The sequence below is a fragment of the Lepisosteus platostomus genome, chromosome 11, assembly GCF_059453375.1.
Source record: "Lepisosteus platostomus isolate fLepPlt1 chromosome 11, fLepPlt1.hap1, whole genome shotgun sequence".
In the NCBI taxonomy this organism is placed as follows: Eukaryota; Metazoa; Chordata; class Actinopteri; order Semionotiformes; family Lepisosteidae; genus Lepisosteus; species Lepisosteus platostomus.
Genome location: NC_142621.1, coordinates 29,466,178 through 29,493,919, shown reverse-complemented (window position 1 = coordinate 29,493,919; position 27,742 = coordinate 29,466,178). Strand labels below are relative to the sequence as shown.

General features: G+C 36.4%; 1 protein-coding gene across 8 annotated transcripts in view; it reads right to left on the bottom strand.

Annotated features, from left to right (window-relative positions):
- The window catches only part of cacna1ea (calcium voltage-gated channel subunit alpha1 Ea), a 344,022-nt gene that overhangs the window by 179,106 nt on the left and 137,174 nt on the right, over positions 1–27,742 (bottom strand). For all 8 annotated transcript variants that reach the window (XR_015925303.1, XM_088599066.1, XM_088599061.1 and 5 more), the window contains one exon: positions 2,705–2,811. Coding sequence is in view for 7 of the 8 variants with exons in the window: in XM_088599066.1 (XP_088455192.1) it covers positions 2,705–2,811 (107 nt within the window). In the remaining variant the exon portion in view is untranslated. The remainder of the gene's footprint in view (positions 1–2,704; positions 2,812–27,742) is intronic.

The following is a 27,742-nucleotide window of genomic DNA, read 5'->3' as shown; positions in this document are numbered from 1 at the left end:
ATTATCAGAGTATGGTACTGCCTTCCTAATCAAATCCGCAAATCTGTACACATCTAAGTATCATGGCAAATTGACCTTAAACACTATACTTTCATAAGAACCCCCAGTCAAACCAATTACACACTAAATGTAACCAATTTCATTCTTCTATTGCAAGATGACCTAGTGAACACCCATGGGAATCAGAATACATGTTACGTATATGTACCAGAAAAAAAAATGTGACTGGAAACAAGCATTAATGATGGAAATCCGGAAAAAACGCAGACCATGAGACATTCGTTTTCATTCAATTTGTAAACAGGATTTCCTTTTCTTACTGATTATTTAATCATACCCTTCTATGCAACATTAAACAGCAAAAGAAGTCAAGGATGCTTATTTGAAGAGACTGAAGTGGCGAGCTACATCAGAGTGCATTGGCGGCAAAGGAAGAAATAACGTTCAATTCCACATTGAACACCAGAAACATAAAATTTCAGCTGTTCAGGTGAAGAATAATTTGCTTCTTTTCTCTATCTTTGAGCATGGAATTAACTCTTACTTGTTCCAAGGATACTTTTCTGCTGCTCCTGCAACGGACGTAGCCATGAGATTGGACTTCCTCAAGACCTCTAGATACAGTACTTTTAGGACAGACTTTTGTTTCTATACAGTATATAAACATTGTTAAACAAAATACAGGTTGACAGATGTAGTTCTGGTGGCTTCAATGTCTGAACCCCATGAATTTCCTCACAGGCCTCTCATCCATATATTGACAAGGCCCAATTCTTGTGGAGCCTGTGACATAGGATTTGATCATACAGTATGGCTACAGGTGTTGAGGAAGTCAGCATTTGATGCTTTCTAAATTCACCCAAAGTGATATTAACAGGACAGTTTGTATCATGGTTGTGTTGTCCTGAAAAGCTATATCGCATGCCATTATAGATGTTCTTCACTGGCATCCACTCTCTGAAAGTGTCCAGCTTTTCCTGGATCTTGGAGTAGTAAAGCTATTGGGAGCAGATATTGAAAGAGGATATTAGTATTTCAAAAACTTTTAAAACTGCATTAACCAAACTATGTTCCAAAGGACAGTAGCTGATAAAAAAGCAGGTAGGGCCAGTGATAAGGATTATAACGGGACATTTCCTTAGGGTAGCCACTTGCTTCGTCCTCTTCTCTTTACATAAAATAAGAAATTATTTTAATGATTATGTAGTTTTGTATTCTAGTCTCATTGGAATAATGTACATTTTTCATTCTTCTTCTGATATATGTCTATTTGTTTTTATTTTATTAACACTCATTCTGTTTTCATTTACTGTTTTATAATCCACTGTAATGGAATCCCAAAACTATATACTGTATCTGGCAGTTCTAGCTTTAAAAGAAGACAGCATTTGGTTAATGAAGAGTCCTTTATATTGTGGAGGTGTCCCCACATCATCTGTTTGTCAGGAATTTCTATCTTTATGGAAACAATTTCTCACATCTTGTCCCCACATTAATAGTAATGTGTGCCCCACCCACACACACTCCCACATAAAACAACACAGCAAGTAACAAGCAAGGTCAGCTGAAGCAGCAATCTAATAGCCTCCATTTTCTCATGGAGCTGTTCTTTGCTTTCAAGTGCTCTTCACAGCTGTGCTGAGAGCGCAACAGTTATGGTAAAAACATCAAAATAAATGAGAAAGAGAGCTCAGAGTACATATCCCTTGAGGAATATATATATTCACTACACCTTCAACACAAAGGTGTAATCCACTGCAACCTCACTTCCTAATTGAGAGCCAGTCCTAGAAGCAGGTTTTTATTCTACCTGAGCTCTCAGTTAACTAATGGATATATTTATTGTCTAACTTGTACTAATTGACCAGGTTTGTTCAATTCTAGAGATGTAAAGATGCCTATAAATACAGCTGGATTACTTCCAGGACTGAAGTTATGAAATGTTGTCCTGGATGTTTACAGAGTGATACAGTCCATCAGGTATAGTTAATCTGATTTAAAGGCACAACCCTGACTCAAACTGTGCAAGCTCTTACAATGTGAAACTCAAGTTTGATGGGTTGAGCAAGGCAAAATTATGATGTCCACCTGGAAGGGACAGTGTACTCATGGCTTGGAACAGTATTCGGTGAGAAGACAGAATAGATCCTTGAGTTAAAATTTAATGCATTCATGCTTAGCGTCCCTTCTTTGTCTTAATACAAGTGCATTGTAAATGGTCCTATACATACTGTTTTGTATGTGTATGTGTACACAATGTAAATGGTTTCTGACTACATTTACGATAGGCCAACTCATTAAAATGAAACCCTATGCATTCGTTAAATCTAATTTGAAGAGCGAGTGTAAAAATGTTCATTAACCACTCTGCTTCAAGGAGATGGTAGATTTCCGGAGTGTTGCCACAGACATTGTTTGGGGCCTCCATTGGAGCTGTTGGACCATACTGCAGTTCCCATTTATCAGAAAATTGGAGGGAGGTACCACTGAGGTTAATAGGGGTGTATATAGGGGTTTTGAGTGGGGGGAGATTGTTATTTAGATTTTTAATAAAATGTTCACATTGAAAATTCACACTGCCAATTAGAATTTGAATTTAACTGCATAGGAGACATTTGTGCCATTCAACAAAGAATATTGAAAGACCTTTGAATTCTGCTTGCACATATTATAAATATGATTATTGTAGTACAGAATTACTCACCAGTCTCTTTGACATGGGTGTCTTGTCATCTCCGGGAAGGTGCTGCTCCAGAGCCAGAACAATGCAGTTTGCTATGATGGTAGCCAGGATCATGTATTCAAAAGGAGTGCAGACAGGTTAAGGAAACAAACTTCTTGAAAGTAAATAAAAACAACAGAATATTTAATATAACCAACAATTAAACATTTGAATAAAACGTCTTGCAACTGTGTACATTGTTTTGTTTAAAAAAAGACACAGAATTTTAAGGTGACTAGTGCTGACCAGAAAAGAAATGTGACATTCTTTTCCACTCTGTCAAATATAGAGATATTAAAAATGAAATAGCATTCTATGTTTGCACTATAAATTGATGAATAGCATAAATTAAATGAGAATTAATGATAATTAATATATATTACACTACATATACATTTCTCATTAAGAAGTATTATTCCTAGATGACTTTAGTTTAATAAATGTCCAGGTGCTTTACAACATGATAATAGACCATGAAATCTAAATGAAACAGAAGAGAATAACTTCAGGATTTTAGCAGCAACCACAACAAGCCTGTCACTGTAATGTATCCAGAAAATCTGGAAAATACGTCAAAGCAAAGTTCAGATGATTTCTATTCTAGCAACAGTAGTTTTTTTATTTTAATACAGCTGTTCAGGTATATACTGTAGCTTCATCAGTTTATACACAATGTGTGAATAAATGTGGAGCCCGAAGTTTCAAGAAATGTAACTAAAAAGTTGAGCAATTTTATTCACCTGCTTTAATGAAAGTCTGACAAGTAGGAATGTGAGGAATGAAATGCAGAAGAGCACAAGTGCTTAATTACATCAACTTTACCCAAGATTTAAAGAGCAACGTCAAATATTTGCAATGCAATATGTCATTTTATAATTGTTTGCAGTGCCAAGGGTTTATTACTTCGGTAGCTCCAGTCTAACCTAACACATCTACTGTATTAATATCCTGCCAAGAAGAGTAAATAAGGTCTAATTTAATAAGAGTTTACAGAAGTAATTTCTGTTCTAGAGTACCATTTGTGAGCTAAATGGTTAGACTATATACTAATCACCAAGGGATGTGGGCTCAGAATTTACTACTGAATGAGCTGTACCGTACTTCTCCATTATCAGTTGTACCTACAATGCAAAGCTGATGCAAAAAGGTTGGCCACAGCGGTTGAAATGGATTCAGTTTCTGTAGACTAATAAAAAAACATTTTAAGATTAAAAATCATACCTTCACTGATTCAATTATTCTGCCTGTAAAATGTAAGAATGACATCCAAATAGGAACCATGCCAATTCATCTGGGCACATCATAATAATGGAATCCGTGTGAAGCATAGGATCAAAAGCAACAGCAGCATTCTGTACACCTCTCATTGGGTCGTATAAATGTGAAGGGAGAGGGGCTTTAATTCGATGTGGGGTGCAGAAAAAGCTGAAGATTTAGTTAAGCTCTAACATAAAGGCAGCAACATCAAAAATGTACAGTTTCCAAAGTGTAGCATCCCACTCTTTAATACTTATATACTTATGTTAATACCCCTTATAAAAAAGCTTCCTATTTATAGGATACAAGAACAAGTTTCTTGCTTTTTTCCAGCGTACAAATCCTGCTTATCCATGCCTTGGCTGCCTTACAGTGCTCTTCCCACCTCCAGATCTAGCAATACAAAGCAACAGATCCTTCTACAGCCCCAGAGCAAGAATGGGACATGAAAAGGTCTTTGCCACAATGTGAGACTGCAGGAGATGGGCTGCCTCCTCTGCGTTTCTTCAATGCATGATGGGACCAAGGAGAGTGGGAGGAAATAGCATGTAACACAAACAAAGGCTTCTCTCTGGGTTTCAGGATCTTCCCAGAGTTCCCGAAGGTTGCAGGTTCGACTCTAGCCTAAAGACAGCCAGGGAATTAGTTATGCACTCTTTGCCAGGGTGCGTGGGCATGCCGTTTCTTCAGATACGTAAAATAAATAATAAAGGAATAAACGTCTCCTTTGCCAACGGGGATACATCAGAGCAAACATTGCTGCCAACCAGCAGGAACAGCAGAAGGGCCACAGAGACACCCACACTGTCCTTTGGGGAAAAAGAGATGATACATTCATTTAATAATCCTTGTATTTTCAAACCTGGATTAATGTTATATGAACAGCCAAAAAAATAAAATAAAAAGGAGGCACGGCTTTATGTGCCGAACAAAACAGACCGATTACTAGCTAGGAGAGATTTAATTCTGAGTTGTTTATTTACCATGGCAGTCTTTCAGCACAGTCAGTTACCTCAGCCAGTTAGGTTTATTGTCAATCCTCAGTGTGAATACCGTCTAACTGAACTGTGCGCTGATCAGAGTTGGGCCTCCTGTCTTCAAAGTCATAAAGCTGTCTATTTTTACAACAAAGGGAAACAGTTTGACAGTTTGTGCACACACATTCCTGAAATACCTATTGAAATCTGAAAGCAGACGCCATATTGATGTTATTTGCCTCTTCTCACTAAAAATGCAAAAATAAACTGACATCTACAGTACCTCAGGCAAGATAAACAGAATATCATTTATTACTTGAAAAATAAGTCGTTTTAGGAATATTTTTCATTCTACAGTATATGAATATATAAAGATAAGGCTTGTCCCATTTTTCTGTATATTATTAAGTAATCAAGTACTAAATATAGTAAGTAAAGTACTAAATTAATATTCTGATCATTCCGATTATTCATTAGTTTTAAACAGTTATTTTGTACAGTATTTCATTCAAAATCCTTATCCAACAGGAGGAATAAATGAGATCATGGGTGTGCATACTTTCTTTTTGTAGCAATTATATCAGGGAAAACCTGCAGAAAACTTCCAATGATGCTTCTAAACCTTCACAACTTTGAGAAAAAAACTGGCTCCAGGCACTTTTCCATAAACAATGATACAAATATGGAGGCTGATGAAAGGGACACACAGAACTAATGAGTGGAGGACAATTAAGGCAAACAAGAAGACAAAATCCCTTTATTTATCCTTAACTAACATGCACTGTAACACAAGATACTGTATACTCTAAGATATTGTTCAACTAAAACAAATACAATTCTTTGATAATTTTAGCACCAGTCAGTCTCCATTTTCTTTTTTACTTTTTTTAGCCATTCACCTGGCTTTCCAGCAGACCTTCTGCTCCAGTCTGCCAACCTGTCAGTCCTATTCATCTTTTGACAGGAATCAAGTTTCACAATGCCTTAAAACACAGGTTCCTAGTCCTGGTCCTGGGGGCTCACACACCTGCTGGCTTGTGCTCCAGCCCAGCTCTCAGATACAGTACATAACTGAACACCTACTAATAGGATAAACACAACGGAACACTCAATCTGAAATGGTTGACTGTTTTTCTGCTCTTACGCATGATGGTGGCTGCCATCTAATTCTAAAATCCAAAACATTTGTGTAGAAAAATAACTTATACAAGTACAGCATATAGTCCAATCAAGCAATTCTCTCATTCAATCAAGGCTTCAATTGGGTAATTAAGCTCAGCAGATATGAGTTTGTTGAGAGCCAGGGCTGGGAATTCTAGTTCTAACCAAACTACTCGCACATCTCTCATTAATATCAATGCAAGTCTGCAGCCACCTGGCAAGTCAAGCTGCTTATAAAGAAGTCAGGAAGGACTGGGCAATTTACCCTACTCCAGCAAAACTGCCAGATGTACACTTGATCTAAGGAAATCCCACTCCATTGACTAGTGATATTACCCAGGCTCAAAATGGTGATGTATGGGCATTAAACGTTTAATGCAAACCACTGCTGAGTGCTTGGGAGCCCACATTCTCCTGTTTCTAAAAGTACAGATCTACATGAAATATAATTGTTTTTTACTTTACTTTTGTTTTCATTTAACTGTAATGGAATTCAGAATATTTCCTCCTGCATATATTTTTATTACATGTTCTATTTTTGACAACACAACGTGTATAACCTTTTCAATGACACAGAAAATGACTTTACCTGCCGCTGAGCTCTGGTAATGGAAAAAAAAAATCTGATCCTCAAACAAAAAACATTAATTACACCCATCCATCCTTACATACAGTATATTGTATGAACACCTGGTTAATGCATCTCCACTATAAAGAAGTGTCCAATTTCATACCTGCTTTTTGTAGTTACAAAGAGATTTTCTCTACAACAAAGGTGTGTCTTTCATAGCTGAATAGAAATGGCAATCCTCGCTTTACCACAATTCATCAATGTATCTACATTTTTTACAATTTCCACACATTGTCTTAAGTCTATTTATCTTGTTAACTGGCTGTAATAAAGCATTATTATTTTAATCATAAACAAGCAATTAGTGTTCTTACTGTACTTTGAGGACTCAGTCCTCTGTTTAAGTAAAATACCCATCCCTCCGTTTATGACTACATGGTTAACGAATTTTCACTTATCAAAGAACACATGTAATATGTTTTTTGTATTTACGATTAGATTTTCACTACGATGAATCCTTTGTAGCTGAACAGAAGATGCCATCCTCATAGCATGATCTCCCACAACATAAGTCCTCAGTTTGCCCACGTTCTTAGAATTTTTACATATTTTATCTTGCCTGTTCATCTTGTTAACTATTCTTCTACCGTAAACAGGGTAATGATCATAAGCAATAGTGGTCTTACTTTGATGATACAGGGATTCGTTAGGTTAAAATCAAGTAACCTGGGTGATTTTCTAGACCTTGGACATGAATTGGAAGGTTTAACATGCAAAATAATGGACATTTTATTTGGGGATTATGAATTTTCACCTAGTTTTCAAGGAATGAGTTATGTTAATGTACATTAAATCAAGGGATGTGTGTAGGTGAATTCAAGTCTTCTGAAAAAAGATTCTGTCACAATTAATTTGACTTTTTCAATTTTATATAAAAAACTGGACAAGATGTGCTCTTTAAGGGAAATATTTCCATAGAATGGGAAAAGGATTACTTTAAACTTCAGAATTAACATTTTTTCAATGTGCTAATGACAGTTTACCACGTATTACTATTTCTACTTATGACACAAAATAAGGTAAATCAGACTAAACTGCTGGAATACACTTTCCCAATTATCCTTGAGTAGCCCCTGACACCTCACTCTTGTTATTTCAATTACAGTTCCCATGGTACCCCTCCGTATCTGTATTCAAAATGGCAGCTTCTGACACAGATGAGAGAAAGGCACCACTGGTGACACTGCACTCAAGGAAAAACCGTATCCATGGCAACCATTTCTCCCCTTCTGTAAAGTCAGGAAAGTGCACAAGTTTAATGAGGGCATAGAGACTTCAACATTTATCTTCGATAATTAAATCCCAATTCCTAGAATACATTTTTGTTGCCTTTCTAAATTTAAACTGTATCTATGAATCCTAATAGTTGTTTTAGACATTTAGGGAACCTTTGCTCTGTTGGAGATGAGTGTGTAGACATAAATATACGTAAAAGACTGTCTTGGATTTGTTTGCAAATATTTATTTTTTTCAGTTATTCATTTCCTGTTTATTTTGGAAAAAAATGTTTCATTTACAGATTCACTGTGAAAAAGATAATTACAAAGTGTGCAATGTATCACTCATACTGTATTCACAAATGCGTAAATCTGAAAATGGAGATAAAAATATAGATTGGTATTAAGATAATCATTATTCAAAATATTTTAATTTATTCTTTGCTGAAAAATAATGTTTCGTTTTTAAAATTTGAATTCCAATTAACTCTGCATAAACTTAGCTTTTTTGACTCTCACAAACATTGTTATACTGTATATACAAAGGCTGTGTTTTGTAAAGGAATTACTCATTTTGCATATACATTTCAAGGTCAACAGTTGAGTACATTCAGTGAATGTACATTGCTTTTACTGTCATAAAACAACACAAATACATTCAATGTCAGCTTTTATTGCAATAAGAATCTTTTTTTTCTGATGATGCAATTTAAATACTCTAAGTCTGGAAAGGGCATTGTCAATCAACTCATTGGTGTCCTTTCATCAACCATGCTCATAACAGGTGAGTTACAGTATTATTGACAGAAGGAGCAATGTGTATTCCAACAATAGCAAAACCTGCTCAGAGAAGATCAATACGCCACTTGGGTCATGTTTGTGTGCAAAGTCAATTGTTATTATTATTCATAATTGTTCTCCTGTTTTTCTCCCAGTTAACTTACATTTGTATGCATTTATACAACTGGACATTTTACTGAATCAATCTGAGTGAACACCTTTACCCAAGGTTCAATCTAGATGTAAGGTAATTGCCCTGGTTCAATTTAGATATGAGGCCATAGCCCTAACCACTACTCTACATTGCTACAGTACCTCAATATAAATTACACCTTGGCTGACTGAGTCCCCTTGAGTTGTGGCTTCTCTCAAGTAGTTAAGCACGGCTGCATGGATAATTAAAAAAAACATTTGATTTAAAAACATTGATTGAGACCTTCAAAATTTTAAAAGGAATCCTTAAAATTGGACCCAGTATTTCAAGTTCAGTGAGTATGTGCAAGTTTGAAATGGATTAGATCCTGTGCATTCCAATCGGTACATCCATGTGTAGTAGATCTTTATTCTATACACAGGGAAACTACAGTATGCAAGGAAAATCACAGAGCAAAGATACTAGATGAATCACTGGGTTATCAGTTAGTTCTCCGTGGTATTTTAACCAGTGTGGGTAGTGTGAGTGAGTGAATAGGTTTCACACAAATCCTGAAACTTGACCAGGCCACTGGCATCAATGATGTCCCCATGAGCATTTCATGCAGACCAGGATGGTCAGCTAAAGGCCATTCAAAGGAAACCAATCCTGCCACAGGGAGCAGAACTAAAGATCTTGGAGTCTACAGTAATTGGGTTAATTCAAGCTCCTTCAATACCTTTCTTAATGCTTTATTCTTATTATTCTTAATGAATTAGTTATAGTCAGGACACCAACACAGTGTTGGAGTGCTCTAAGGTTGTCAGTGCCTTACCTCTTACTCCTTCAAATGAAACTGGAAAATACAGTTATTTTTTCTAGGATTTCAGGTGTGTGTGTGTGTGTGGGGGGGGGGGGGGGGGGATTATGGCAAATAAGAAATTAAGGTGAGCAAGCATATACTGAAGATCATCTAGTCAGGTCTACATTCATTTTATTCAGGACTTTAAGCAGATTCGCTTTATGAATCTGCTGAAAACTAATTAATTGAGATCTTAATGTGCAAATAACTACAACCTAGAAATGGCAATTGAACAAAAATATGGAGAGGAAGATTAGCCTTGATAATGAAATTCAAAGGTAAGAGGACAGATTGGAACTAATTGGGTCTATACCTAGAGAGCCTACAAACATTAGTAAATAGGTGGGATTCAAAACTACTGAGATCTCAAAGAATGACATCCATATAGAGTTAAGTATAGTGTTTGGGTTCCAGTATGCCAGTGGAAATAATTTTGATATTTTGTCTGTTGAATGAACAAAGGAAAATGATAGTAGTAAACAGCCTCGCTGAGTGCTGAGTGCTTCTGCACAGTACAGACTGAGAGGACATCAGTGACAAATGCATATCGTCTTGATAAACAAATGTGTTCAAAGGCAATCAAGTAGTTCCATTCCATGTAGTCAAATGTATCTAATGAAAACACTACAATTTAACATACAGTATGTTTTTTCATGTGTTTAATGTATGGTTCTGTTTTACATTTGTTTTATTAGGTTACAAAATATTATTATTAGTAGTAGTAGAAACAGTAGTAATGGAAGTAGTAGTAGCAGCAGGATCAATACTAATAGTACTATTAAGATATTAATTGATGTTGACTGGCTTGAGCGTTTTCTTATTGGAATCAAATTGATCCCTCTAGAAGCTTGTCTTGCTCTATTAGGAGACACATGCATGTCTTCCACTTAGCGCAGAAAAACAGAAACACAGGTAATGTGGTGTCTCCAATAAAAAAATTCACTTTTTTTATGCTGTTACTTTTTTTTGAAGCAGGCATGTAAATATTTGGCAAAGATATGGAAACATTTTGACTCAGAGAGAAAGAACAAGGACATACGTCTTGGAAGAAGTATCCATGTTCGATCTTATTGTTATACAGAGCAATGTGATATTTGTAAGAATCCCCATCATGATAGAAACTACTTTCAATACTGCTACTCTACTAAAACACTAATAGCATCATATATCAATCAACTGCTATCAAGCACCCCATTTGTTTTTCTCAGCATGCAAGAATGATGATAATTATACTGTGCTTATGAACATCAGCTGACTTCACATGGGTCTCATAAAGTAAAGCAATTTGAATAGGCTTACAGTGTAAAAAATGTAGGTCTTTCCATGGAGAAAACATAACATGAATAGATTAAAAATGAAAGAAAAAAGTGTTGAATTGCTCCACAAGAATATAGTGACAAAAAAAATTGCAAACCTCTTAGGATTTCACAATTTACATCTAAAATGTTATTAGACCTTAATCTGAGCCCTAATAATAAATAAACTTAACCTGGTAACAAAAAAGAAACAAAATATGAGACTTTTTAACATATATATTTATCTTTAAATGATGCAATATCTAATAACCATGTACTGTATGACGAAGCATGTAAACCTTTAGATTCGATAACTGGTGGCACCTCTTTGAGCAACAATGACTGTAACTTAAAGTGTTCTGTAGCCATCTCTCACATTAGTTTTGAGAAATTATGGTCCATTTCTCCATACAGAACTTGTCTTGCATGGACGGCTACCTTCAGGTGCAGGAAGAACATTTTGAAGAGGTTTAGAACCAGACTTTCATTCTAAAACAGCAACCATTCTGTTGTACAGATATTTGTATATTTAAGATCATTGTCTTGTTGCAAGACCTACTTTCAGTTAAGTTTCAGGTTGCAGACAGATGGCCTGACATTCTCCTGTAGAATTTTTGCATTACAATGCAGATTTCATGGCTGTGATGTTGATTGCCAGATGCCCAGGAAAAGCAGCCCCAAACCATCACACTCTCTCACCAATGTGCTTGATGGATTGAATGAGGTTTTTCTGTTCGAAAGCAGTGTTTGGTGTTTGTCAAACATAACATTTGTCATTGAGGTCTTTGACTCGTCTTGTCCAAAGAACATTGTTACAGAAGCCTTGTGGATCATCTATATGCTCTTTGGCAAACTTCATATGGGCAGCATAATTATTTTCAGTGGTTTTCTCCTTGAACAGTCACATCTCCTTGGATGTTACTCTGAGGTTCATGATTCCTTCATGCTTCCTTCATGATTTTCTGGTTTGTTCTTGGAGAGATTGTGGTAAGACAACCTCTTGAACTTTCTCCATTTGTAGACTGATATGTCTGACAGTGGTTTTGTGGAGCCCCAAATCCTTAGAAATATTTTTTCTAACCCTTTTGGACAGATGAGCAGAATGTCCTAGATTGTGGCATGATTTGATCCAAGCATCTCTATGGTGACCACAAACTCACAATGTTTCTGATCTTTGGGTAAGGCTTTCCAAACACAACCTTTCACATTCTTTGTATGGTAATTACATATTGTTTGTTTCTACATCATTTTGTTTCCAAAAAGTATGAAATTGTTTAACCTAAACCTTATTTGATATTTAAATTAGCATAATGACTGGTTTTGATTCATGTTGTCCATCATAGTAAAACTATTAAATTTCTACATTTATCTATGGGGTTCACAAACTTTGTTTTGGTCTTGCACAACAGTGAACTCCCAAATGCATAACACTAATTACACCTGTAGTCTAGAAAACATGGAACTTTACAGGTCAACTTAGAGAATACTTCTCTGCAGTGACCACCACTGACAGACCAATAACAAAAAAGCAGTTTCTGTAGTAAGGACAGTAAATTATAAAATACATAGGTGCAAACACAAAATAATGCACTTCAGCTGGCCAGTCCCAGGGAAAAGATGTACTGTATGTTGTACAGTATACCAACAGTTTCCTCCTCTTGGCTTTTGGAGCCATTTTGTCTTCTAGTATTTACTCCAAGAGCTCTAAATCAACAGTGTTTTGGTACTTTTTCCATCACCTTTAGAATAGAGAACTTGAATTAGTCTTTCCTGAACTTCCTTTTTTCTTATTTCTGTTTAAACAGTTCTTTATAGCTGATCCATTTGTGATGAACAGGCACAGAATCAGCTATAAAGTATCAAACAAAGTATATATTGTATGTACAGTATCAAACACTTCCACAATAACTGTTTAACTGTTTTGTTTTCAGTCCACAGAATTGGCTACATTTCAGACATTCTCATTGCAAAAATGAGTGGGGTTTAAAACTAAGTGTGACACAGGTTGGTCAAGGCAAAATCAGACATTCCCTAAGACCATGGCTGGGAACCCCAGGAATCACTGTAAAATAATATATTTATACATAGTAGCACCCCCACCTGTATACCAGAACAACTCACTCATTTCATATTTCACTAAATCAGTTAATCTATTTTCCAAGAAATCCAAGCAAATGCTTTATGTACAAAAAAGAAGAGAAAAAATCCAATGTCTGGAAACAAATACTCTGGTGTAGTTTGTAAGCTAAACCTTGATTTTCTGCAGCTGCGAGACCTCCATGATGTCTGAAAGGCCATATTTGATGAGCTTCAGTTTGACTGGGCAAACCAAGAAGCTATTGAAGTTAAAACTGCAGAGGGATTTTTGCACCAGGGAGAAACATTTTCTGCAGTGTGAGCAGAATAGTTGGGTAAAAAGGTTTTGAAGCTCCATCATGACAAGGTGGTGCACCTGTTTTTTTGGCTACCTGAAGGACAGGCGGTCAATCTTTATTTTGAAGAAGTTTTAATGTGAAGGTAGGAATTGTTTTTTCCCTCAGTGTCCTGCAACCAACATAATTCATAAACGTGATTTCAGACGGCTTGAGGGTAACTCATTGAAGGTAGACATTTGGAAGAAACATTTGCAAAAAGTCAATAGGATCATCTCCATTGGAGTCCTCAAGCAATGAACAACATGCAAATTTGCTTAGTAGCTTCTATCCTGCAATTAGATGGTGTTTAAGAAGTGTTTTTTTTTCTTCTCTGACTGCAATTCCAGCTCCCACAACACCATGGCTGATGGTCAGTCTTCTAATCAACTGCCCAATCTTCCATTGCCCATTCCTATAGCAATGTGGTTGGGCGGGTTATCTATACTGCTGAATCATAATTAAATTGGAACTTACTTCATTACCAGCAGGGTATACTTGTGAGGTTTTTCTCCCATGTTTTGTACTCCAGGTCTGGCTTGATTTCATACTCGTTCTCAACCCCTTTCCTGGATCTCCCTCTGGCTTAGTTGAAGTTTCCCTTGCTTGACCCAGACGTCTTGACTCCTTGAACTTTCTCAAATGTTTGGACCCCTCGCCTGCCCAATCATTCTCTCTGGATTTCCCTGTGTGTACAGTACTTCTGTGTGTTCACATCTCCGCTACTGCCGTGTGGCTGCCCGGCTGCGCAGTTGTGTCCATGTCATTGAGAGCCCCTGAAGCAACGCAGAATAAAATTACTCAGTGAGAGAAGCCGTGCATCAGAGAGCGATACTCGCCCTGGTGGATGATCGCAGGTGCAGTGACTCCAGCTGTGATTTGCAAGGTAAGAAGCTGCTTCTTGTCTTCTTCTTGTTTTCTTTGAGCACAGGGAAGAATGTGTTTCACCATTTCAGATAAGGTGTGTTTCTTAGGGGGTCTCATAATGGATGTAGCTGCAAGAAACAGATTTTTAACTTAATCTAAACTTGACAGCATCCTAACCAAACTGCCATTTTAGTCAGTGACTACTAGTCACTAAAAGGAAAAGTCTTAACTTTTTGAAAACTCTTTGGAAGTGCATTCGTTGTCAACAGGCTAGACTTAAAATGGTGAAATCTGGACAGTAGGCCTCAACCTGAGCTCCAAAACATCATGTAACTACAGTATTTGAGTTACTTGAGATCCCACGGACATGTCTCTAACACATGATTTACAAACCGTCAATGTGACATCCTTTATGTTTTCTCCTGTTGCAGCTGAAATTAACTCAGGCACACATGACTTGCCATGTTTCTGGGTGATTTGGCAGAGAGTTCGCAGTTACAGTCAATGGGCAACAGCTGTTACACCATGTGGTTGGAAACACAACCAAGGAACTTGAAATATAGGATGCTATTCCTATGGAATCACATCTGCACATGCCTTCTGTCTGTTGAGGATTTCCATAACATCTTGCAATAGGTCTCACGCAGAATATCAATTATCACACACACTAAATCAAGTATACTGAATCTGCTGATGCTTGGTGTATTTGTCATCAAAAGGATATTGCATTAAGTAATGAAAATGTGTCCATAATTCAACTCTTAATAGAGTTATAATAAATAACAATTTAATAAAATTTAAAAAACATATGCAAAAGTCAATACATTGTCAATAACATTTAAAATGCATTAATAAATTAGCTTTCTTGGCAACATCCAATAACTAAACAGAAGCAGAACATTTTACCTGACATAGCTCACACATACTGTACATGTATTATCATTTGATGATGACCAACAGTTACTGTATAATGATAATTTTAAAAAGTAAAACAAAGAAAGTACAGTGGTCCTGCTGATTTATATTTAAAAAAGAACCATTTTTTCCTCCCCCTGTGGAAGTATAGTGATGAACGATTGGGAACTGGGATTTCGAGAGACAAAGAAATCAAAAAAATATTTTTTTTCTTAAGGATATACTACAACTTCTACATTGTGAGGTTGGACACTCACTGAGTATACTGTAGCAAGAAGCCTTTTCATATGGAACATATCCCTCTGCTGCAAGTGTTGCAGCTCAAGCTGTTGGTGTTGAGGAAATTAACTTTGTTCACCCCGGGATACGGAAGTACAAATAGCTGTAGGCTAGCAGGAGAGATAACCCAGGTGCTTTGCAGTTCAAGCACTGTTTGACAGAATGTTAGGAGCATTTCTGTGTCTTTTGGGTCCAACGATCCTGGTTCTGGTCATTAGGAACAACAATTTTTCAATGAGAGTGGAATTGCTCCTACTGTATCTCTGTGATGAACCTTCTCTTTTGACCTGAACATTCAAGGGAATCCAAAAACACAAAACGATTTATTTGCAATCTCAGTCAATTGTGATGTGAAATTGATAATTTAAGCAGACTGTGGGTTTCTGTGTATAAAATGTGAAGATTACATAGCTGGTACAAATACTTCTGAGGTTCTTTGAGTAATTCAGGTAATCCTACATACTTACATCCTTACTATCCTTACGTCCTGTGAGTTTGATTAAGTACTTTATTCTAGCACTTTTGACTGCTAAACAAAACAGTTCCAAATTCAAGGCACTGAGAAATGAGAATTCAGAAAAAACAGAATTAAGTAAACATGGCTGAAATCTGCCAGTCATTTAAAAATATGATAGCAAACAGCAAATAATTCCCTAGTTGGTTAAATAGGCATGCCTAGGTACAGTATATTTGCTGGTAAAAGTGAGGAAGTTGAAATCTGCATCGTTTCATTTATCCATGAAAATTCTATGACTAGTGTAACATACCTACTGTATGTTTTAACTAAAAGGCACGTCTGTGTTTGCAAAATGTCACAAATCCATAAAATTCATAAATAATCTTTAATCTTTGGGTTACTTCATCTTGCTGCACAGTAAATTAAGTGGTGTAGTGAGAATTAGTTGTACCAATTCAATTAAGTGGGGAATTTTATGTAAAAGGAGAGTGGAATTCAGACAGGACAACAAGGTTTACCTTCCCTACTCTTACAAATAGTGGTGTGGGATGTTTAATGAAGCAGTCCGGATCATATTTTAACCTCTCTAAAGGATGGTATCCCTGGACATCATACAGGAATACTGCATTGTGAATTCTAGTTCAGAGGGAAAAGCACCTAAACTGGTTTACCACACCACTTAATAGCAGCAAAATGGATTTACTTTGAGGCCTCTCCTAGTTCTCACCAGGATGAGTTTTGCTTCTGAAAAGATCGGGCTACAAGGTGAAAACGCATGCAGCCACAAGACATGGTGCTGGTATAGTTTCATAATTGCACACTATTTATGATTAAACTTACCTAATTTGAGCAGGTGACATCATTTTATAAAATATAAATACAAAACTTATTAGAATATTGCTTGTTTGCACCATAGTTTCATCGACTTCAACCCCCATTGAAGAAAATAGCCTAAAGGAGAAACATAACAAGGAGTAAAACAATCTCAGGCTTTTCAGCTAATGCGTCACTTTTTTTAGTTCTTCTAAAAGAAATTTGGAATTTTGTCAAAATTAAAACATCATACAGAATTACCATTCCCAGATTTAGGATATACTGTTAATAGGCCACTTTGATAACTGATTCTATAATAATCTGTTCCCTCTCCCACTTTTCACTTCAGCACCAGCTATGGCTTCTTTGAAATTGTCAAGCTGTTATTTTCGGACATGAAAGGAGGCTTTTGTGCCACAAATCAAATGGTTTAGACTACAACACAAAAATTGCACACACTGACTTTCTCTGTGAACATCAGTACAACCTAGAGCATAATGAGAAGCACTATTGTAACCATGTCTAAAATGTTTACTTCATCTTTCGTTAGGAGCTAAAAGGTTTTAAAGTCTTAATTGTAAACATTTTTTTATATTAGTTATATCATGCATAAATATTCAGTCCCTGACAATGGTGGCACATTTTGTGAAATTACAAAATATGTATATACATTAAAATGAATATTTTTTATCAAAAACTGATTGCTCAGAAAGAATACTTTAATGGGCATAAGAGGTTAATGTCTTAATGTATATGGGAAATAAAAACAATAGAGTATGTTGGGTTTTTTTCCCAGAAAGTGGGGAATGCTCAGAAATTCTGGATATACGCCACTCAGTCAGAGCTTGGGTAATCATCGGTTTTAGCAAAAATGTCCATTCACATTTCAATTTGTGTTGCAGTTTGTATTATTAAAGATAATTTAACATTAATTTTATAATTCCTGGAACAATTACGCTGAAGAACTCTTCGAGCAGGCAGGTCAAAATAGTACAAAAGAGGAAAATGCTTTGTCTGTTGGAGGACTTTGCTGACACAAAGTCAGTCTTCATGTCTGATGTGTGACAAAGTTCACTGAGAAACCAAGTGAATAGCTTATTCATTTCAAGAATCACTGACATTCAAATTTTGGCCGAATAAACACAGAATGTACTGCCAATTTTCTATCCTATATGAGAGCATATGCTTTGCTAAGGCACCAATTAATGTCCTTCAGACATCACTAATTGAATAATACAGAATACTGTACCATTTCTAAATGATTTTCAAATATTTCCCTACAAAGCAAGAGATTCACCACTCAGCACACTAATATGTTGCAGAATAATATTAATCATTTTAGAGATGATTAATGCATGCAATAAGTGGTGATATTGATAACTGATATAACATAAATTAAGTTCTCTACATGCAAAAAGTTTAGAGCTCTAAAAAGACAATTAATTTATCCTAGAATGTCATAGGAGCAATTTTAAAGAAACTCTTTCAATTTCTGTAGCAATCAACTCAAATCCGGACCTTTAAACATGTTTTGCTCATTTACAGTATTTCCATATAATTAAATAATAGTAAATTTACTGCAAATTTGATTTCATTTGAATTTATTCTGAAAAGATGGAAAAACTAAAAGGTAAATTAGTAAATAAAAACAACTGTATTACTTTTCAGAATCCTATGGAGAGTGAGGTGCTGCCCTCGGTCACCTAACCAGTTCTGAGAAGACATTGGTCAGGTGATAATTTAAAAACAGGAAGCAGAGGCTTTAAAGGGGTCATTCTCATCTTCCACAGACAGCAGATCCAAAGTGGGGCAAAATTACCTGACTGAAGAAATGTGAAGGAAACAACTGAGATACCATGGCACTGTGGAACATATGTTACAGGAGGCTCCAAAGCCCAAACCTTGTGTTTCTTTTCTTCTATTTTCAGCGTGGAATAAACCTTTACGTGTTAAATATTACAGCCATCCCCCAATTATTTGAACCTGTCTTTAAGAGAAGATAACACAAAGCAAGAAATTAATGTACTGTCATATTGTTACTGAAGGTGAAGAATGATAATAATTGCTGCTTCATATGTACCTGTCATTTTAAGGACTTATTAAGGGTTCAGTCATGCTTTGAGGGATTACATTAAGAACAAATTGACTGGGCATTGTTACACAGCCCACTCACAGGCAATGGAAAATGGTGCAACTTTTAAAGGAATGCCATGACTGCAATACAAAAGCTGACAACAACTGAAGATAATGTACGGTATTATCTTCAATATACTTTATCTGCCTGTTACAAACAGCTGCTATTGACCACTGCATGGCTTGAGACGAATCATATTCTATTTACACACATTCCATAAAAATTCATCGGATCAACTCGATAGGGCACAAAGACCTTGAAGTAAATAAAGCTGGGACTGTCACTCAACATTAGCCTCATCTGTGCTAATGAACTGACCCATAGCACTCACATACAGTGCCCTCATAGGAAATCCCATATCTTGCCATTGGCGTCATGTCACATAGGCCTCTCTTTTATTAGACACACAGGAGATCTACGGGACACTTCCTCCCACACAGGAAACTACCTTCTGTCCAGCTGACTAGAAAGAACACATGCTGTTCCCTCTCAGTGGCACCTGAGCAAAAATGAAAGCTGCTGTGCACATCGTTCTGTTCAGATGTTCTTACTGGCCCATCGATCCTCCTCACCTCCTGCTGTTCCCACATCATGCTGGATACAGAAGGGCTTTTAATAAGTTTTTTTTTAATTGCACTATTATTTATGCAAGTGTGAATATGATTATCATGCACAGCTATGACCTTTCAATTAAAAGAGGAGGGGTGTGATTATATGCTTGTGTCTTGTGCATGCTGCTGTGCATCAGGCAGCATCAGACCTTTTGGGAAAGGCCAATTTCTCTTCTTTTACTCAACTGCAGAGAGTAACACAATGGCAAAATTCTTTCTACTAAATGCAAATGTACCGTCAGATCTGATCTTTAAACAATCATAGAATTACAAAAGCAATTGCGGTCAAAAGAAGGTTTTGAAATGTCCACAACTGTACATGTGCACTGTAACATCAACTTCTGAACAACCAGTTCTCACCAAGGGCTATAGTCAAGCCACCTACTGTATTTCTTATTATGAGGCACAATCAATCAGAAACTAAAATTATTATATCATCTGATCCTTTCCTTTATTATGTGCTAAAGCTCTACAGCTTTATAAGTATAAATAAATATATGAATTAAAAAGGCCAATTGCCAATGTAATTATGTTCTTGACGAGTCAGTGTGCAGTTGTTTTCAACATGTCATTTGTTCAAAACATGATGCTTTGTGGGAAATCAAAAAGTAATGGAATTGAAGTGTAATTTCAAAAGATAATTAATTCCAACAACAAAAAATGAATCTCAATGCTTGTTGAACAGCTATTACAAAATTGTAAACATGCTATACAGTTATAAAAAAATATTATAAAGTAAATATATACTGTAAACTGTTGGCATCAATACTTCTGTGAAATCTCTATCCCAATATTTCAAGTCACTAGGTGTTATTAGGAAGGCGTGCGCATGTACCTATTTTATGGTGCCAAACACATTGCTTGTGTGTTTAAATAGAAACAAGAAGCTGATTAAAGTGTGAATTTTATCGCCTTCAAGGTAAGCAATAAATGAAGACAAAAAAGATTGGTAAGCACTGGAAAATCAAGCGATTATTGCCATTCCTCACACTAAGATCTCTGTTGCTCTAAGACCACAGCTTGCACTGAGGTGGTCAGTTTATGTTTAGCCTGACTGATCTACATTTGAGCTGTTCAGCAGTTATTCCTGGATAAAATTTACTCAGCTGAAAAAGGAAATATATTTCTGCACAGGTTACAGCAAAGCTTCTGACAATTCACAATTGTCTCAGTTGACTGAACATAACACTTCATACACCTAGACATTGACCTGTACAAGACTATACATACTGTAGATCATGAACAGTGCTCCAAGTACTTTTCAAAAGGCAATGTAAATCATTTGGTCCAATGTGCTGCTTTCTGAAATCATTTTAGCCAATTGTGTTTTTTACTCTGAAGATACGGCAGAAGCAGAATAAGTGACAAACTGTTTAGAGATAAAGGAGTTCTTTCTTCCTGACTTTGAAAAACAATAGGCTTACACAATATGGGTCTTTAGTTTGGAGTTGTCTTTTATAAGATATGATCTTTATTTAATTAATCACTACACTACTATCCATATCACGTCAGGACAGTCTGACAGCACTTTGTCTCTTGGTGCTGTTTTGTATCTATACATTTCAACCTGAAGCAGGTTGTTTGTTTTTCTTGCACTTCCTTTGTAAGAGATTTAGTTAACACTTTTAGTTAATAGCTGCAAATTTAGAAAAAATAATGAAATATCTGATCTCTTGCTCCAAGTTGTGATGTTGCCTACATCCTGTACAAGACCTAAGCCCATGTCTCATACTACCTGCTGCATATTCAGCATCAGGGAGGACAAAGTTTAATAGTTACTTCTGTTGTATTCTAAATGAATGCATTTCAAACAATGCATTTGAGGCTACTATTTGAAAGTGTGAAAGAGACCTTTAATGGCATGAGATTTAAAATATTTATAATTTAAACAGATGTCTCAAAATTCCAAGTCCAGCATGATTTGGATAGTTTTACTTTTTAAAAACAACACTTTGATGATTTAGTGTCACAAAGAGAGTGGTTTAAAGTGGAGGAAAAACACAAAATTTAAATTAATTTAGAATGACTGAAAATGGCTCATTGCAAGTAGTGTTTCAATGATATTTCGAGGCACATGATGCTATGATATCATTAGCACACTTAGACTAAATGGATCAGAAGTCATTAGGCATAATGCTTATAAATTACACTTGCAAAGTTAATTACTGAAACAAGACACCTTGTGTGAACCAACAGACTTGCCTCTAGGGCACTTTAAGTACTATCCAGAAAGAGATAGCCAGAAACTACAGAGGGCCATGCCAAACAGCAACACTGCACTGAAAGCACTGGAAGCAGACTGTTTGTCCTACGGGTGCTTACTTGCAACTTGGCAAGTTGCCATGGAAACTAGACCTAGCTCCCTGATGCCAAGACAGACTCAGAGAGTTTGACAACACTGAAAAAAAACAAGTCAGATCCCAGTGTTAATGACCCTGCAATTCTGAAACAAACAATGTTGTCTCTGCAAGAAATTGCTTTTAGCTGCAGGGTTTTCTGGCTAATACAGCTAAGGCTTCTGCAAAGTCAATTTATAACATCCATCGCTCAACACAGTTTTGGGGATGAATAGACATTTACAAGCCACATACCCAGTGAGATCATACACTGTCCTGAGGCACATTTATTTGATGACACTGAAGAGGCACTGAATTAACATACATAAAAGATATTTAATTATGAAAGTATCACATACTGTATTCTCTTTGACATTACTTGAGTTTACTTCAACGTTTGAGGAAGACAAATCCATTCAAATACTTGTCTTTTTTAAAACCCACTCCCCACCTGGGACATACTGTTCTGTTTCCCATGTTTATGTTCTTACTAAGAACTTACTGTAATTATTCAGCTCATTATCTGTTTAAACTTTTTTTCAATAATGTCACAAAAGGAGATTATTACTAATCTCGGCTGATGCGATTTTCATTTAGGTGAGTTAAGCACTATCACCGGTTTGTTAATACAGCTCTGTATGCTTCAAGTTAACTTAAAATCTTCAGCTGTCTAAGAGCTGAAGACTTTCATAAAGGTTTAATTATGTAAATTATTAGCTCAACAGCTGTAACACAAATTCCAAAGTCAGAAATGGTGGTAGAAGGGAGCTGTCGTCTTTTTTGGTTCCCTCTACTTTAATAAAATACAATTTGAGAAACTTCCAGATGTCTTCCTTCTTTGTGTAAAAAGCTCTGACAGCATCATAAATGCCTTGTTGAAAAACAACCAAGTTGACACTGTCAGATTATTGACCATGTAGAATTCTATTTACAGACAGACTAATCAAGAAATGTGCAATTCCAGCCAATGTGATATAATTATTCTGATGGGAAAAATAACCAAATTAACAATGGAAGGATAGGAAGTTAAATTATTAAATGAGAAGTCTAAACTCCTTTGGATTTTGTAAAAAAAAAAAAACACTAAAGAAAACACTAAAGAATCTTAACAGCAAAAACATAAAATGCCTTTGCTAAAAAAAATATCACAGGAAAAATAAGATAAATATCATGTCCTTCATGATGAGCAAATTACACTCTGGATTATGCAAAATTAAAAAATAAAAAGGAAGATTAGGATTAATAATTATTTATCTGAATAAATAAAATAAATACAGAAGCTTTTCTCTTAATTATTGCACAGAGGCTAATCTTATTTGTCAGATCCACACTCAGACACTCAGATACTGTCACAATTATCACTGCAAAACCAAATGAGCTAGATGGGGTGAATGGGTCCCTCTTATTTGTAACTTTTTTATGTTGTCCCAATTTTTTGCTTGATGCTATGACTTGTACAGATGGTCTCTTCGTTCAAAGCTGTTCATTTCATATAGGTTAATATACTGTACCAGATACACAGATACAACCTCTGGAAGACATGACAAAGTGGCTATTGATCAAAACATTAAATTTAACAACCCAAAGTGTACAGTAAATTGTTTGGCATTAGAACTATGTGTACTACATCCCTTCTTAAGAAGTCTTCAGTGGTTTATTGCAGAAAACCAAATTATTAAAAGCAAAAGAACTCAAAACAAGTTCTACAACAGCACACTGTTATTTATCTACTGAAGTCCCTCTTCCCTTGAAAAGAAGAACACACCAGATTTGCTTTGGTATGTTGCCAGGTAATTACAAAGCAATCAGGGAACTTACTGCAATATGAAAACAGATTCTGATAAATCTCAAATTTAGAAGGACTTATCCTCATCAGCACCTGCACTACAGTGATTCAGAATCTAATTAGTTCCATCACAAAGAACCTGGATAAACATGTCTAATCGACCTGTCACTGACACACACAGATGTAAATCTCATAAGCCCAGCAGATGAATTGCTGATTAGTCCGTTCTTAAAAAACGTATAACATGTTTACAATCATTCATTCCAGGACAGCCTCTTTCAAAGTATAGAATACTCTCTGTAGGGCTTCCAGATAGTAATCAAATACATTCTTTTCCATCCATTTTCTAACCACTTCATCCAATTTTGGATCACAGGGGAGACAAAGCCTATCTTGGCAAGTAATGGGCGTAAGGCAGGGGTACACCCTGGACGGGATGCCAGTCCATTCTATGGCAGACACAGACACAAACAGGCATTCACACATTCACACCAGGACCAATTTTCCCAGAAGCCAACTAATCTACCAGTATGCTTTTAGACTGTAGCACCTGGAGGAAACCCTTGTTAACATGGGGAGAACATACAAACTCCACGCAGATAGAAACCTCCAAGGTGGCAAGATAATGACATATAAATCAAAAATTAGCTGTAAATTGTGAAAAGAGTGAACTCCCCAGAACCACCCACAAACCCCACACAGACATGACATCTGGTCAGGAATTGAACACAGGGACCCAGAGCTGCAAGGCAGCAATGATAATTAGTGCCCCACCATGCCATCCAAATCAGACACATTGAACCTATACTGTATATAAAATTTAAATGACATAGAAGGCTTCACAATTCATTTGGTCTTCTTGACCAGCGCACGCTGTAGCTCTGGATTTAGTGGTAGGACAAAGTTGACCATGCACTTCTTCTTGCTTTGAAACATGGAAAAGTTACTGTAAGTCCACAATGAACTTTCTTCACTGAATTGACACACTGGTTTAGGTTAGTCATTCCTGTTATTTAGGACTGCAGTGAAGCCAGTCATGACCTGTTTAACTCAGGTGTCTTTCTTTTTAGTACCTGTAGTACTAAATCCAATCCAACTGGACTCACAGAGTAATGAAAAAGCAGGAAACACAATCTTATTTTCAATCTATAATAATAATAATAATAATAATAATAATAATAATAATAATAATAATAAAAAACAACTTTATTTTAAATAGCACCTTTAAAGATGGCTTCTCAAAGCGCTTTACAGAATGAGAACAACAATAAATAAGAATACACAAGATAAAACACAATTACAATATACAGAGGAGACCGTGGATGGTGGTACTAGGAAAAGCAGAGGGGTGAAGAATGGAACCAGTTAAGTAAAGGTTACTCTAAAGAAGAAGGTTTTGAGTTTGGATTTGAAGAAGTTTAGAGAAGGTGACTCTCTGATATCCTTGGGCAGAGAGTTCCAGAGCTTGGGGGCATAACAGGAGAAGGCCCTGTCACCCATACAATGTAGACGGGCTTGGGGGACAGTTAGGAGACCAGAATTAAAAGAGCAAAGGTTGGGAGGTGGGGAGTAAGGCGATAATAGGTCAGACAGGTACTGAGATGCCAAGCCATGCAGAGCCTTATAGGTTAGTATAGCATGAGGATTTTAAGGTCCACACAGAATTTGACAGGAAGCTAGTGCAAGGACTCCAGGATAACAGTAATGTGATCACTTGCACCAGACCTGGTCAGGATCCTGGTTAATGAATTTTGGACATACTACAGTTTGTTCAAAGTAGATTTAGATACCCCAGCGAATAGAGCATTACAGTAGTCAATTCAAGAGAACACAAATGTGTGGATCAGCTTTTCAGCCACAGTTAATGATAGCATAGGGCGTAGTCTAGCGATATTTCTGAGGTGAAAAAAAGATGTTTTGACAATATGCTGCACATGTGGGTCGATTGTTAAGCCAGAATCTATTACCACCTCAAGGTTTTTCAATTTAGACTGAAGCTCAAGTACAGAACCATCTACAGATAGGGTTACAGGATTGGCTTTACGAAGTTGATGGGGGGTGCCAATAAGCATGACTCAGTCTTGTCACAGTTAAGATGAAGGAAATTTTGAGTAATCCGAGTTTTTATGTCAAAGATGCAATTAGATAGAATAGAGACAGCCATCAGTGTCAGGTTTGGTATGGATGTATATTTGAGTATCATCAGTGTAGAAATGATAGCTGAGGCTATGTGAAAAAGCTGACCAAGTGGAAACATGTAAATGCTGAAGAGCAAGGGGCCCAGTATTGAGCCCTGAGGAACACCAGACTTAACAAGACCAATTTCCGACTTATAGCCATTAAGAGAGACAAAGTGACAGCAATCAGTGAGGTACTGTAAGACTTGAACCATTTGAGAGCAGTGTCAGAAACTCCAAACACAGTCTCAAGATGAGAAAGTACAATGCCATGGTCAACAATGTCAAAAGCAGAACTGAGGTCAAGAAGGATGAATATAGAAAGAGAACCAGAATCAGAAGTTATTAGAAGGTCGTTAGTGACTTTGATCAGGGCAGTTTCTGTGCTGTGAAGTTGACGGAAGCCGGAATTTTTTAATGAATTGACAATGTTTTCCTTGGGAAACATAATGAATTCATAATGAATGTATTTTTCCTGTTTTCTGAAGTTATGGAAAAAAAAGTGTTCCATTTTAGATACATACCAGCACATCGCTGATGATGAAGTTGGAGAATAATGAATACTCGTGCTACATTAATTAACATGAATTATTATACTATTAAATAACAATCATTTTAAAATGTAAAGCTTTTAAACCGTTTAAGAATTACACATTACTGGAGTCAAAAGCTTTTTGCTAATCATTGAAATTAGGTTATTCAACAACACTGCGCATTAAGGGCTAATCCATCCTATAGAGTTAATAAATCCTTATATTTAATAGATAAAATGTGCTACAAACACTAAATTGCAGCACCCATCTGGGTGGAGTGTGGCAGCTATTCTGCGCCCACAGCTCCCCACCCCGCAGGTCAATTGGAGAGTGAGTAACTACTCTACCAATCATGCTGTGGGGGATATATTATAGATTGAGCTGGCCTGATTGGAACCAGAGTGCATAGGTATTCAGATACTATAGTGATATTTTAATTTGGTCAGTAATGGCAACATCCAGAAATGGAGTAAAGTGCCTGCACATGGCAGCAATTCTATTCAAGATCAGAATACACCAGCAGGCTTATGTAATCTTTGTTGCATCATTCAACAACAGAAGTTCTTTAAATCTTTCTGTGATAGGCTTATATAATAGTCTTGATAGCAGTTCTCGAAAGTAAAAACTTATGTAACCAACAAGCAAGAGCACATAGTAAGGCATGTGATTGAATTTAATGGAACTACTCTACCAGCTTTTACCGATGCTACGTATGAAGATCTCAAAATCAGGGAAAGTGGCAGTTTTATTAAGTTCACTAGGTAAGTCAAGTTTTTCAATAAAAATAAGCTATTGTATACATTCAATATAGTGACAGTGAAATGCCACAGTTCAGTGATGATACAGAACAAAGTTTTTAAATTAATTAGGACAATAAGACTTAGAAAAAAGATGCAGGATGTTCAAAAAGCAAGAATCCTCTTTTTCTCAAAGTGCACCAGCCGTTTATTGTTTTGAATTTTATTTTATTCACTTTCAAACAGAATTATGCCATTTCAGAGTCTCATCTGCCTCTTCATTCCCATCCTCACATATTCTGGAATGTTGGCACACCACAACGTCGGAAGATTTACTGTACACTAACAAAAAATCAAGTGAGGTATTTCTTGATTTACAAAACAAGATTTAACACTTCCCACATTTCCCACAGTCTACAAATTGTGCACACAAACTATATAAATGCTGGAAAAATCACAAGTATTTCCCTTGAGATTTTTAGAATAGAGCCACATCCGTAAAAAGCATACGTTTCCTGATCTACCTGCCCCTACTGTATATGCCCATTCTCTTACTTTGCTAGAGCCTGCAGGGATATTGGGAGATTTCAAGAGATGTGTGTGCATGCAGACAACAATTGCTCCATGTGTTTTGTAGGTGGTTGTTAAAGG